The following is a 15,242-nucleotide window of genomic DNA, read 5'->3' as shown; positions in this document are numbered from 1 at the left end:
AAACTGAAAATTCTGTGATTGTTGACCTTCATGTCGTTCCAAACCTGACTTTCTTTCTTCAGTGGAACACAAAAGAAGTTATTTTGAATTTGAAAAATTTTCAACTTTCTGTCCATAGAGTGAAAGTCATTATATGCATAAAAATGGCATACAGGTTTGGAACAACACGAGGGTGAGTAAATAATGACAAAATTTCATTAATGGGTGAACTTTTTTTCCTATTAAAGGAATATTTCACCCAAAAATGAAAATTTGCTAAAAATATACTCTCACTCAGGCCCTCCACTATGTAGATGAGTTTGTTTGTTCATCGGAACAGATTTGGAAAAATTTAGCATTACCTCACTTGCTCACCAATGAATCCTCTGCAGTGAATGGTGAAAAAAACATCACAATAATCCACAAGTAATCAACATGACTCCAGTCCATCAATTAACGTTTTGTGAAGTGAAAAGCTGCATCTTTGTAATAAATTAATCAATTCGTTTTTAACTTCAAGCGTCTACCCATAACATTGCTTTCTCCAATGAAAATGTTGAAAAATATGCAGATATATTATATACAGATCAAGCACCATTGACAAGTGAAAACAGTCCAAAACAATTCTAAACAGTTCTAAACAAATATGTGGACTGGTATTTTGGACAGAAGTAGCCAGATGATAAAATTACTTGATGGATTTTTTTTTTGTGAACACAGCTTTTCACTTTTTCACTTCTCCTGATGGTGAGTACATTTTCAGCAGATTTTCATTTTTGGGTGAACTATTCATTTAAAACAACTACAAGTACAATGTAAGAAAAAATCAGTAGCAAAATGGAAAAGTTACTGGTACATTTCTGCCAGGACATTATCAGTTACATTTTAATCCTAATTCAAAATACAGGTAAAACACCTGTGTAAGTGATTTGTAGATCGATTGTTTGAAGATCCTGACTAGCCTGACACAGCAACATTAAGTTGGATGTCATGTTTCCACTGTGCAGTGCAGTTAGGCGATGAGTTACTCCCACGTAAGTTGACTCATGCTACAAGTCGAGGCCCTGATTTTCTCCTTAATGCCTCAGAAGACACTGAATATTTACACAAGACCTGCCACGCCACTCCACTGTTATACCCATCTGGTGTAGGAGATGGCAGGAGAGCATGATTCTTGTTTTTGAGTATGAATGTTAAGTGCTGGGTAGTATGACAGATGTCTTGGCTCTGGTTTATGTGCTAGGTCGACTTCCTTGGTAGATACGGACCACACACTTGGACCTCCAAGCATCCTGTTACTGTCATCGGATCAAGGAAATATGTTGTCATTTCTGAAACTGGGATTGATGCAGCTTAACAGACATGGCAGATGTAATAGAATTTTTATGTACTGCGTTTTTAGATAATGTCCAAAATATATTTTTCAATGAATTAATTACTGCAGATGTTTAGATTTACAAACTTAATGTAGGTAGTTTAGCAGTAGTTCTGTAAACTACAGTTAAATTACAGTGTAAGGATGGTTGTTTGGTTTTTCCTGACTCCTAATACTTCCTTTTTACTAGAATTTTTGGAATCTTTCTGATATTGTTCAATTGTTTGTAGAGCTTTACCAGGTGATATTCGTGCCTGTTCTTGCTGTTGGAATTTTGCTTCTGGGTTGCATCCTTGCATATGGAAAAAAAAAAACAGAACTCTATTCAGGTGTGCTAACTTCCAGAGATTAACTCAGAGAGCACTTCAGAGTTCCTAGAAATAAAGGCCAGCTTAGTCATAATCACACTGAGTTATTAGTGGTTTGTGTTAAGTTTTTTTAAAGCCCCTGACCCTAAGCAGTGACTCCAGACTAAAAAAAAAATGGTTAGGGATTTATTGGCCCATTGGAAACATTGGCTTTTAAACTAATTGCTTTAATTTAGCCAATTACTTTTCTGGTTAAAATAATACAGAATTGCCAAATAATTTTTTAACAATATAATTTATTAAAACATTTTTTTAATGGATTGTTTAGTATCACATAGCCAAAAAATGACTTCTGGTTTAGTGAGGGAGGGAGTAATTTCGAGTAATGCCTTTTGATTTAAAGGTCCCATATTGTCAAAACTGAAATTTCCTGGCTTTTTTCACGATAAATAAGGTCTAGCGGCTATTTAACTACCATATAAGTTTCAAAACAGTCAGTCCACAGTAAACTGCACACAGCCTGCATAAAGTAGCTGTGATTTTTCACGAACCGTTGTGACTTCCGTAAAAAGTTGATGTCAGAACCACACAGTCACCGCCTTGAGTCACCACCCCGAGCACCGCCCACAGTCCCACTCTCCTTTTGCCAAACCCCCAGACAACATCGCGTCCATGCTATTGCTGAGCAACGATAACACGGAAACATGTCGAAAAGGTTAACTTTAACCATGAAACCAGATCTGCCGACATGTAACGTTACACTCTCACTCAAAGGATGGACGATCTGGCAGGATTGTTACTATGAGGTGGATTACATCTAACGTGTATAGTAAAGTATATGTCTATCTAGTCATGATGAAGTTGTATATACATTTCAATTTCAGCAGGCAACTACTGTATTTTACAGCTACATTATTGTTCCAGCCACAATTAATCCCTCCAGCTAGCGCTGTGACGTCGGCTGACCCTAGTTACCTGTAGTTGGCCTGGCCGTGCGTCACTCAGAAAACAACAGGCCAATCAGAAGAGAGGCTCATGAATATTAGTTAGACAGCCCAAAATCGACCTGCTCTCGGCAGAGCTCCTGAGAGAGGAGCTGTAAAAATATATTGAGATGGTTTTTGGTACTTATACCGCAAATATATATTCTTAAGGACATCAAAACCTAAAATAAAACTCTAGAAAGGTGTACAATATGTGACCTTTTAGGCTGTTTAAGTGAGTTTGATTCAAACTGATAATCAAGTCTGAATATTTTGGGGATCTGTTTAAACTATTAATTAAAAAGATGATAATTTGTTCACAAACCAGACATCACAACTCTTGTTGTGCTCATTGTTGCATGCAGCAAACACCAGCACACACTCTGAAGATGTAATTAAAGAACACCACCTCATGAGATGATATCTAAAAAAAACCCACATACCTTTATAGTTTTTTTCTAGAACTGTAAAAATACTGTCAAAGTTATGGTTTTCATAAGTAAAACTATAAATTACCATATAATTTATCCCGAAGAATGGTAAAAGGACGTTCCCTGCGTGACACAAGTCCTTGCGTGACACATCACATAAGACTATATTTGATATAAATATTTGTATTTCTTATTTTTGTTATTACAGTGTAGTTTTTAATTTATTTTTGCAAATATTCACTTTTTGGTCACATTTTTATTATTTAAGTTTAGTTGCTAAGATTTTGCATGGATATAAGTGATGTCTCAAAACATTTGGCTTTTTGAAGAGAGGTGTACTGTTTGACAAATGCCATAGACCTTTGTTAAAGGAGGGACATGAGCCATATCTAGAGAAACCATTACAGAACACCTCAGCAACCCCATAGCAACATCCTGGCAACCACCCAGATCACACTAGCATCATGGCTCTGAGTTTTGCATGTAAAAATCTAGTTAATCTTGTTTGTGTCTCATAGCTCGCTTGCTGTTTAAGATTGACAGCGCTAATGTTGACCCACTTGAGGGAACGCCAAGTGACTCATGCCATACAAAATCAGCAAGTCAAGACCAAAGATTTTAACTTTTAACAGGCAACAGCAACACCCATAGATCTAAAGAATTCTCTTAGGCTCCGGAGACTGTTCGTCGACCTGTGACGCTCTTACAATGACGAAGACTGAGCTAGACGATGGGGGGAGTTTTATTGAGTGAGACTGCTTCTGTTGCCCTCTGTCTCTCATTCTCTTTCTTTTTTTTTCTCTCTCTCTCTCTCTCTCATTCTCTCATTCTCTCTTTCTCTCTCTCTCTCTCTCTCTCTCTCTTTCTCTTTCTCCCAGCATAAACATCTGTGGCTGGTTATTGTTAGCCCCTGAGCTAAGTGCAGAGAAAGGGGATCTGGTTCTCACAGCAGTGATAGCAGTGGTAAAAGGGCAGGGAGGTGTGGTGGTGAACAGGCAATTGCTGCACATACGCTCCTGGGCCGACTGCCCGACACTAATGAGAGAGTAAGGGCAGGAGAAAGCGCAGTTAGGGAGGGTGAAACTGATAAGAGAAGGTAACAAGGGAGCATCTTGGGAACTGAGTGATGTAGACCAGAGCCAGGAATCCAAAAAGTCGAGAGCGACCCGGTTTGCCTCATGTGTTTTCTCAGCGATTGGGAGTAGAAAATAGCACGGCTTAGCCATGGACTTCAGTCAGAGTGGCGGGGACTGATTTGGTACTGTTCTGTTTTATTGTTTGTTTGGTTTCAGGGCCTTTGTAGTGTGTTTTTGGCAGGCCATGCTGATCTGATAAAGAGTGAAAGGTAAGAACGGGTTTAATCAGGAGGTTACTGACCCACTGGAAGCCTCAGGTGTATTCAACTAGGATCAACAAACAAAAGGATATAGAAAAAGAAAGAAGCAGTTCCTTGCCTCAAGCCCTTTATACAATAATTAATATGGTGAAGACTAAGAAAACCTTGTATGATCCTATCTGCAAAGGGTTTCCTGAAGACAGCATCCCTCTTTCTCTAGAATGTGACAAAGAGCTGTCAAGACTTTTATTGCACAACAGTGAACCATTGCAGGTGTTTAACATAAGCAGACTAATAAATCACGCATGGATGAAAAATAAACCAGTGCATGAAAAGTAACTCTGCAAACAAAAGAAACTCAGGAAACAAACCTAGATTACATTTCTGAGAAATTTCACTTATCTGCCGAGGAATTGTTTAACAGCGGTTGTGTAGCGGCTAAGGTCAGAGATCACCTCTCAATTCAGCTGTCTTCTGACAGATTTTTTTTTTCTGTAAGGAATTTCTGTTAGACATTCAACAAAACCATTGCAAAAGTAACCGTTGCAAAACTTGTTATCTTTTAATACCGATCTCTGCAAATACAGCCAAGGATTTTCTTGTCTACTTGCATAATAATAGACTTTGGATGGCTGTAGTATTTGTTATTGTGAAGTTTTGCAACTGAACTATTTTGAGAATATGAATCCAAATCTGTAGATCTCTTTTATTGTAGCTTGGTAATGCAACAATGTTTAACTTGCTTGTATTCATGCAAACAGGATGGTTGTTAAATGTACAAAAGCTCAGAGTGGTGTCTGCCTGACTCTTCCATCCAATCAAACAGGCATCTTTCAGTTTCCCCCTTTAAAGTGATTGTTCATCCACAAATGAAAATTCTGTCACCATGTGCTCACTTACTTCTGTTTTAACAGTTTTTCATTGCCCATGCAATGAAAGTCAGGAGGTCCAAAACAACATCGGACCCTGGACACTGGATGTTCACTGTATGGACAATAAATACATTTTGTGCGCCATAGAAGGAAGAAATTCATACAGGCTTGGAACAGCAAAATGATGAAGTGAGAAAATGATGCAGTTTTGCAATTTTGGCCGAACACCTTTAACACCAATTGCCCTAATTCTTCATGAACCAATCCTCGTCAGTCAAATTAACTCATGATAACTGCACATTTAAAGACAGACCCCCATATTAGGCAATCCAGTTTACTGTTTCTCTCTGTGTCATAATCACACAGGGCCTGGAAATGCCGAGCGAACATGCCTTTCTAACACTGGGAACATTCCTACTGTCTTCTGTAATGGCATATTTCAGATTTTGAAAAGAAAGTGGAGAAAAACAGAACATCATGCGATAACGTGGTGGTTCCAGAGGCAGCATAAGAAGACCACCTTTTCACCACCTGATTGACAGTTCCCATCCATCCTTTCCAATGCTTTCCCACGCCATGGTAATTGTGGAAGGCAGTCAGTTGAAACCACTGGTCAGTCGCAGAATGGCCACAGCACAAAGAAGTGAAGAGAAAGCCGCCCAGTGTTTTCTAAAGGATCTGCTGTCCTCCACATACACGCATACATAAGGATGCCTCTGTTTCTTCTTTTAGCTCTTGTGTCCGCTTGCCTGCAAAGGATTAACTCTTTTTCGGCTTCAATAGCAGCATTGGATGAGATTTATAGTGGATTATGGAATGAATGTATCTGTAAGGATCTCAGTGAAATAAAAACAACCTTGACACACATCCTAACAGAGCTGTCTCATGTCACCCCCTTATATAGCCACTTATTCTTAAAAAAATACTTCTATGGACTAACACAAGGGGGCAGCCTGTCCTTCAAGTTCAGCAGGGCTGCCACCAAACAAGTGTACACAAAGCAGCAATTAGAGGAAAATATACTTGTCAAAAACAAAGCTATTTGGCAGCACGATTTGGCCCGTCTGTGCTAATAACGTGCCGTAGTCCTGCTTGACTGGAGATGAATTTGGAGGTTAGAAGCCAAACGAGAATGTTGGAGACGTTTTATTTACTCAGTCACTGTAGATTCCTCCGGTACGGGGAGGCATAAATCATTGCTTATGGGACAACAGAGAAAGAGACAGAGGAGCTGTAAAGAGAGAGAAAATGAGTGTAGCCAGAGAGCAGTACTGAACAATGGGCTTTACCTAACACACCCTTCTAATTCACTCTCACATCATCCCTTCCCAGCTGGCCTCAGAGAACCCAGAACATTACTGCCTGGCCCAGGTCACTTTAGGACTTCTCCAGGGCCCACTAAAATGCACACTCTCTCACTTGTGTTCTATCGGGGTTTTATCGGGCACTCTGGAAATGCTCTAGAATGTGTTCTGGACTGTGTCTTGAAAAGGGGAAAATTTCGTGTCTGCTTCCCTCTGATGTCATCAGCTCGTTCCCCCCAGTGTCAATTAAATCTGCGTCCCCACGGCATCAATGCGGACCCATCTTGCTTTGAGCTCAGGTGTTGACATGCTTCAGCGCCGGCTCCTCTCTGTCCTCTTGCGGGTGGTCCTGGAAAGGCCTGTGTGAGTGGACCAAAGCACAGTGACAGGCTTGCTATTGTGCTCATGTGTAAAACATAATCAGGTTGGTGTGGAGCGGAGATGTAACGATTGCCTAAATGGCCGCGACGGCTCTGGCTCTCCTACTCTGCCGTGACTTATTGTCTCTGACGTGCTGACGCAGCGCTCCAAGAACCCTTTCTCTTCGCATGGAGTTCTGCAGCCTCCCCGAATCTGACCCTCTTTTCTTCTTGTCACTTTTCCATAAAAGAACAGGTTAGCGAGAGCATCCTTTAGTAAGGCATTTCCTCAAGCTGCAAATCCTTTGCTGTGTCAGTCTTCTGCATGGCTTTGGTTTTAACACCACCGCCTTTGAGATCAAGTGTATCTGGTTACTTACATAATACTAATGAGGTGCGTTTACAAAGCTTGTAAAACTGGTGTGCAGAGAGGGGAAAGCAGATGCACAAAGACAAGAGGAAGGGGATGGAGTGACTTGCCTTCAGCTATGGATTTGAAGGTGTCATTCAATCAGCTCAGTGATTACTTCTTTTTGTTGTGTTTAAACCCCCCATCTCTCTGTCTTTCTCTCTCAAAGTGTGGGAATTTCGCCGTGCTGGTGGATCTTCATATACTGCCTTTAGGCGGCCAAAACAATGCCAGCTGGTTCTCTCCAGAGCACAGGAAGGTATGGGAACGAGGGCGTGTTTCTGTTTGTTTTTGTATGTCCTCTTATACTTCAATAGACTGAAACTGCAGGAATCTGGAATTTAGATCTACTCTCGGGGATCCCCCCATCCTTTTTCTGCCTTTATAAGATATGTTTTCATTGGCCCATGCAGCCGAAAAGCTTTAAATGATTTTCCCTCCAAGGTTTAACTACATGCAGCACTTCTAGTTAAATTTGAGCTCCATGTAAAAAGTTTAGGACAAATGTCACCTTGGGAGGTTTATCTTTGTTTTTGAGATTGCAAATATGTGTGCAAACTCTTATGTGTTTGTATGCACAGGAAGTGGGCTCCCTGATTAGAGAAGCATTGGAGCTGAGGGTGAGGCAGTTTCAAGAGGCCAGATACCAGAAGATCCAGCCCAAACCGAGGAAGGATCTCACCTTGACCGCCCCGCTCTGTCTTGAAGGTATATCACACATGGGCATTGTCCCAAAAAGTAAGCTGCGTCCAAAATTGCATACTGTCTAGTAGTACTAAAATTGCTTTGAAACTTACTTTGAGACTGTAAAAAAAGTATGTTCTATACAATATGAATATGGGTAGTATGAATACTGCATCCATATTGTCAATGTCACCTGACCTACCAGTACCAGTGACCTATTAGTTGCGTCACTTCATTGACAACTTCTCTCCCATAGCCTCATGGGATATTTGAGAGTGTTCATCATATGCACACTTCAGAATCTCGCCAGAAGTAATAGGACATCTGGGTGCTCTTCACCTACTGATTTATGAATATTATGAATTTGGAAATCTCGCATACTGCTTCTCGCCTACTATATAGTAGGGAAGTAGGAATAGTCAGATGAAAAGGAACAGTCAAATGCAGGGTTAGTAAGCTTGCACTGGCAGCGTTTCATAGCATTTCATTTCTAGAGTTGTTGCTGTTTATTTGGCAATGTTAGATATCTAACTGCATCATTTAGTTTATGCCATTGGCATGTGTTCAGAAGATGGTGATGTACATACCAATCTTTTAGGTTCATTAATGTCTACTAATGTTTAACTATACTGATTTATGTTTGTTTGTTGTACCCATTTGAACCACAGATACCACTGTACTCTTCCAATATAATACCAAATATACATGTCAAGTTGTGAAATATCTGTTACACCTGCATATTTTACAATTTGCTATAGGCTATTGAAATATATAATTACCCATGATCGAGCTGCAAGTGAAGACCTGCATCTTTCCCTCGCACCTATGTAGCGAATCAGCTCAAGGGGAAATATGAATAATTAATCATAACTAGTTATAATTAATTATAAATATTTAGATCCGCTGTAAGTATTCAGGGTCAACTGTCTGTCAATTCTAAGAACGTTAACTTCCTGGTTAAGGGAAATAACTTTCTTACTGTACAATTCTACACAGAGCCTGTAGCATAAATCTGCATGATTAAGGGACTCCAGTTATGAATAACTGATTTGTTAAATCAAATGAAAAATGGTGTGTCTGATTGGTCCAGACTCTACACCTACTTTAGAAATGATCTCTCCTTCATAAACATGAGATGTGTCACACGGCTTCACAGCTCGAGCACTCTGTTTACGGCTGTCCCACAGCAGGAAGGCGAAGATTTCAAAACAAAGTGGAGACATCGAGGCTATACCTGCATGCCAGCAAGAATAAAAACTAGTTTGAGACTAGGTAGCACTCCCCGGGAGTGTCTCCACCGCCCCCATAGATATGAGGTGAATGTGTTTGACTTGGCTTCCTCTTCAGCATACTGTATATGCAGGCCACCACTGTTTTTCCCTTGATATTCTCTTATTGTGTTTTAACTATAATGCATTTTAACTGTATGTTGACTAAGGATGTTGAAACTACCAGGTTTTATTTATTTATTTATTTGACTCATTATGAACTTCATTTGAACAACCCCAATATCAATTCTTAAAATCCCAAAGTCAGCAGATGTGTAAAAAATAAGTATTTGTGCAATATTTTCCATATTTCAGATCCCATGAGAACTTTTTTGTTTTGTTTTGTGAACTTGCTCCATTTTCTTGGTATTTCTGTAATTAGAGAGTTTCCTGTATTAGTATTTTTTTTACAGGATTTTTATATCCATGGACAAAAAAATGTCATGAGCCAGTTATTTCTAGTGAATCCAGATAAAAAACCTGCCTGACCAGTGTAACCTGATTCCTAAAATGTGCTATTCTTACTGTTTAGTGAATTGAATACCTTAGTGAATTAAACATACAATGTGGCCAGTATAGTTTGTTTCATGAACAAATTTAATTCAATTCAGTTATCATCGGTTTGAATTATTCTGAAAAACTGTACTATATGATTTACAGCATTGGTAAAGAGAGAATGAACAGTATAACTGAAATAAACTCAAATGATTCAGAATTAAATTGAAATCTAATCAAATTGAGTCATAAGAACGTGCGATTCTGAATCAAATCGAAAAGAGAAATCTGCTATCTGCTTTCGATTTCGTTTCACAAGCTCTTGATTGGATTTGATTCTGATATGGGTTTGACAAGTTTTTGACAAGTTCTTTCATGTGAGAAGTAGCGCAGGCACTTGGAATATTAAAGCATCAGTTTCCTGTTGGGGATTTGTCTTGTCCCAATGCGTCATGCCACAACGTATCCAGTGTAGACAGGATGTGTGATTAAAATGAATTTTATTGTCTTTAGTCGCATCACAGTACTCGCATCCTGGGTAGACATGGTGTTAGTGTTTCACAATTCCCAAAACAAATAATTCTTATCAGCTGGCCAGATTTAGTTCGAAATGACATCACCGTTCGTACTTTAATTTCACTTGAACTGCATTGGGGCCTTAAGGGAGGTAGTTCGTTTTGCACAGGTAGCACTTACGCCTGTAAAAGGCTGACTCACTGCATGAGCCAGGTCCCGCTGAGAGAGGTAGATTACAGGGCAGTTAAGCTCATAAAAAGTAATTTCTCCTCTTTAGATGCTGCTGCCCCTCTCACGGCACGTCGAGGCACGGCTGCACTGCTGCAGAGGTGCTCATCTCTCTCTGTTCTTGTTGTTCAGCACTAATATTACATGCAGTTTTGCTCGTTTTACTCATCTCCATTCGCTGCTGGGATAAAAGTCAAAGAACAAGATAAAAAAAAAAAGCAATGAGGCGGATTGTTTATAGTCTGGCACTGGATATTGGGTTTTTAGGATCTGTCAGTAGCTGGTTTCCCAGATAAAGATTGACTTACCTCAACTTTCACCCATGATACTGTGGATGTGACCAGCACCTCTCATTAGAGATCGATTTCAGATATGTCATTAGTTAATCTGACGATCACATCATGAATCACTGCTCACTGTGTATATAACAGCTATGAGAAATGCGATGTCTCACCCTTGGGCCAGGTGAGAACAGGGTTATTGTCTAATATATCAGAAAGACTGACTCATTATCTCTGACAGATAAGCATAACAAATGATGAAACGCACTCACAGGGTGTGTGCATGGACAGTCTGTCTCCTTCACGTGCGTCCATAAACATAGAAGTTTAAAGTATTTTTAGGCCTCCGGCAGGAAATGGAGCTGGACTGTGACTGGGAAATACATGCAAGGGTCACATGCTCAGTGTAGAGGTCAAACACTAACCTGCTGATATCCTTCCCAGAGATATAGACATGTGAGGGTGCTCACCCAACAGATATGCAGTATATATGTCCCACTTTTGTCTCTTATTGGAATATATATGACATTAAATACTGGAGTAATTGGCTGTTAATATATATATATATATATATATATATACAGTATATATAGGAATTCCTGTATTTAAATATATACTTTGTCATACTCAACCCCTAAATTTAATGATAAATATTTTTATGACATTTTATATGATAATACATGTGATTTGGTTCATTTTCTCAGTCGGACTTAGCATAAATGGTCGATGCGTTTTGTAATGCAATTAAATTGACCAAATGCCTTGTAAAGTCTACTTTGCAGCACACGTTCAGGCGATTGGAACGTACCCAAAGAGTTTTCCCTGCGATTTTCCCAGTCACAGAACATGTGACCACTCCAGCTGTCGGCTATCAACAGCTATTAACTCTCCCTTGATCCTTTTGTGTGAACTCACTCATACACCAGAGACATTTTTTCCCTCTCTTGTATGTGTCGGCCCACTTAAATCTACATGGTTTAATCATGCATGCATGAAGCATGGTGTTTTGTGTTCATTCTCAGCATAGATGTATCTGTTGTCAACCTGTGTGTGGCTGTTTGTGCGTGCATGTTACATTTATCATATCTAGCGAGCGTGTCACATGCCGACACATTTCCTGAGCAGTCTGTTCTGCTCTCAGCTGCAAAGGCCATTTTCCAAATGTCAGCCCTCGTAGCTTCTCCCTGATTGGCTACCTCATGCTTCCCCATTAGCTCATAGTGAGTTGATTTATTTATGCTTTGGAGAGGGCGGGAAAGGGGGAACTTTTCCCACCAAATGTCTTGGCTTGGTGCAAGCACGAGCCGGACTCTTGGCACACTAACCAAGGAAATGTTTTTTGCTGGAATACAGCAAATTGCGTTGTTTTATGTAGACGTGTAGAATGATGCTGCAGTTTCAAAATAGAGTTATTAGGTTTAAACAGAGAACATGAGCTAATTAGATTGTTGCTCAAAGTTTCTGCCAAATAATTTTTTTAAGATGAAGCTAAATCAACTCGCTTGTTTTCCTTTTCTTAAGTTACTCTCACCTCATTTTTCCAGGAGTACTTTTACTGAGAAAACCTGTGAATTAAAAGATCAGTCTGGCAATAAAGTTCACGAAAGCGACCCAGTTTCGAGTGAACGTACACTCATGTGAGAACCTAATGAATGATTCTTTCAGTTTGGAATGCAAGTCATTTGTGTGAAATCGATTTTGTATGAATCAGTGTATCGAATTTGGGCACTAGCAATGATTTTGATAGACGAAATATTGGGACACTGATGATTCAGTCATCAGTTACAACATGACTATGTGGTTACACATTAAAGCATCACTGGCATTTATCCACAAAATTGCTGTATAACATGCCAGGACCGAAATCTAGTACTATTTGTTTTGCTTATGGTGCATCTTCAAGAACTGTTAAAAGTACTGTCTTCATGCAATATGCACTCTTCCTACTTTTATATCAGCTTGAGAGACTGGCAAAAACATGACATCATTTTCAGTAAGTGAACCTAGAACTAATTTCTTATTCAAACAGTGTACAAATCTTTCTGTCATTTCTAGGGATGCATTGATATTAAGGGTTGCACCATTTAAATAGTATATTCTGTACTATTTAGTAAAAAAAAGAAGCAATTATTATTGTTTTTAAAGATTACGACAAAGGTAATCTAAATGTAAAAACAAGATAAATGAGTATGCACAATTAAAAACCCAATACTGGATGATATACACTACTGTAAAAATGTTTGGGTTCAGTAAATTATTTATTTATAATAAATTCATGTTTTTATTCTCCACGGGCACATTAAATTAATAAAAAATGACATTATAGACTTTTACTTTGTTTTTTACAATATTTGCTACTTTAAATAAATGCTTTTCTTTTGATCTTTGTTTATCAATCCTGAAAAAAGTGTCATGTTTACACCAGTATTAGACAGAAGAACTGTTTTCAACAGTGATAATAATAAGAAATGTTTGTTGAGCACAAAATCAGTAAATATTTATTACCTTGTACTTTAAAATTGAAAACAGTTATTTTAACTTGTAATAATATTTCACAAAAAATGTTTTACAGTATTTTTGATCTAATAAATGCAGCTTTGGAGATATCCAATAAGAACCAATACAGATAGATAAAAAAAAAAAAATATATATATATATATATATACAGTGGGTACGGAAAGTATTCAGACCCCCTTCAATGGGTCTGAATACTTTCCGTACCCACTGTATATATATTTACAATATATATTGTAAATATATTGGATTTGTATTAAAAATATTATAAATGTATTGTAATTATGCCAGTTATATTGTAGTGGAAATTAAACTATGGTAACTAGTGAGGGTTTCTCATTAGTTCTTCATTTTATATAGGTTGTTTGTCTTTCAGGGTTGTAAAGGTTGCTTGTCCATATGGTAGTAGCCTAACTTTCTTTTACTGTAGTGTCACACATACTAAATCCTGCACTGTAAACCAAGAAGCCCTCCATCAAATTCAGCCACACGGAGGCAATTACAATTACAGTGCACCATGAACAGCTGTTTGCGCTTTCACCAATTTTTAGGTAACTCAGAGATTTACTACCTGTATGCACATTTCCCCACATCAGTGTGTTTGATTGGACGAGTCTTAATGGATAAGTGGGAGGAGAAATGAGGTGGGCAGTTTCTTCATACCCCTCCTCCTCGCAGAGCCCCTTCCTCTTTCCCACAGGTGCCAGGGCTTACAGTGCTGGTGTGGCAGAGGGGGAGGGAACACCTGGCAGGCTGTTCCCCGATGGTCTGCCGGGTTCAGAGGCATTTTCCCAGGCTTCCTATGAATGGTCACTAATAGCCGTGGGAGAGGGCTTTGCGAGCACTGCACGGTGTACCAGGCTGACTCCTCTTGGCAGGCCCTGTGAGGAGGGCTTAAAGCAGTGCTGGCTGCCTGTGACCCAGCCCTAAAGCCAGCACAAGTGCACTGCAGCAGATAGCCTTACCGCTGGAGAATGTGTTTACAAGGGCACATGGGAGTGAGATCTCATTCAGTGAGTGGAGGGATGTGGGACCGGCTGTGGCACTCCATCCACTTCTGATTCTCTCTGGCTGTGTTCACACAGCAGCAGAATGCGGTGCTGTTATAGAGTGATAAATACAGTTACGTTCATATGCGCTTCCTTTTGAAATGCATTTGATGCTGCTGTCAGCTAATTTAAGCTTTGACAACTTGACCTGCGTTTGGATTTTACTTTTTCATTAATGACATCTAGGGATGCACAGTATATCTATACCATATTGTTATCAGCCAATGTTAAAGATTTTTGAATTAATCTATATCAGTAGATATCGAATATACACTACTTAAAAAATTATAGCAGCACAACTGTTTTCAGTATCGATGATAATAAGAAATGTTACTTGTGCACCAAATCAGCATGTTAGAATGATTTCTGAAGGATCATGTGAAATTGAAGACCGGAGTAATGGCTGCAGAAAATTCAGACCTTAAACTTTTGAATGGTGATGTAAATTGGCTGAATTTAAATTTTAACACTGTCAATTGTAATCTTTAGCAAATCTCAAAATGAATATCCATTGTTCATACTGTACATTATGATATTGTGAGGCCTAAATTCACTTGTAGCTTTTAAAACGGATCATTTTCAGGGCTCCCAAAATTTCAAAATCCCTGGTAGCCCTTCGGGCAGGAATTATTCAGATTTTGGTAGCCCAAAATCAATTTATAACCTGAATAAAAAAAGGTATCAGCTGAACTTCACTGAGGACAAATCAGCATGACCAAAAACTTCAGTCACTGTATTTTTTCTTCAAGTCAGGTGTGTAGGGGTGCAACCGATCACAATTCTCACGGTTCAGAACATATTACGGGTTTTGAGTCACACATCAGATCTTTTTTTTTTTTTTTTTTTTTTTT

The 15,242-nt window shown here is 39.0% G+C and overlaps 1 protein-coding gene across 1 annotated transcript in view; it reads left to right on the top strand.

Annotated features, from left to right (window-relative positions):
* Nucleotides 1-15,242, top strand: part of LOC107683730 (protein SLX4IP-like) — a 32,982-nt gene that overhangs the window by 2,126 nt on the left and 15,614 nt on the right. The window contains exons 2-3 of the mRNA XM_016479798.1: nucleotides 7,526-7,615; nucleotides 7,938-8,064. Of these exons, the coding sequence (XP_016335284.1) occupies nucleotides 7,526-7,615; nucleotides 7,938-8,064 (217 nt within the window). The remainder of the gene's footprint in view (nucleotides 1-7,525; nucleotides 7,616-7,937; nucleotides 8,065-15,242) is intronic.

Source organism: Sinocyclocheilus anshuiensis, unplaced genomic scaffold (genome assembly GCF_001515605.1).
Source record: "Sinocyclocheilus anshuiensis isolate Anshui unplaced genomic scaffold, SAMN03320099.WGS_v1.1 scaffold413, whole genome shotgun sequence".
NCBI classification, from domain to species: domain Eukaryota; kingdom Metazoa; phylum Chordata; class Actinopteri; order Cypriniformes; family Cyprinidae; genus Sinocyclocheilus; species Sinocyclocheilus anshuiensis.
This window is presented reverse-complemented; position numbering and strand designations above follow the sequence as displayed.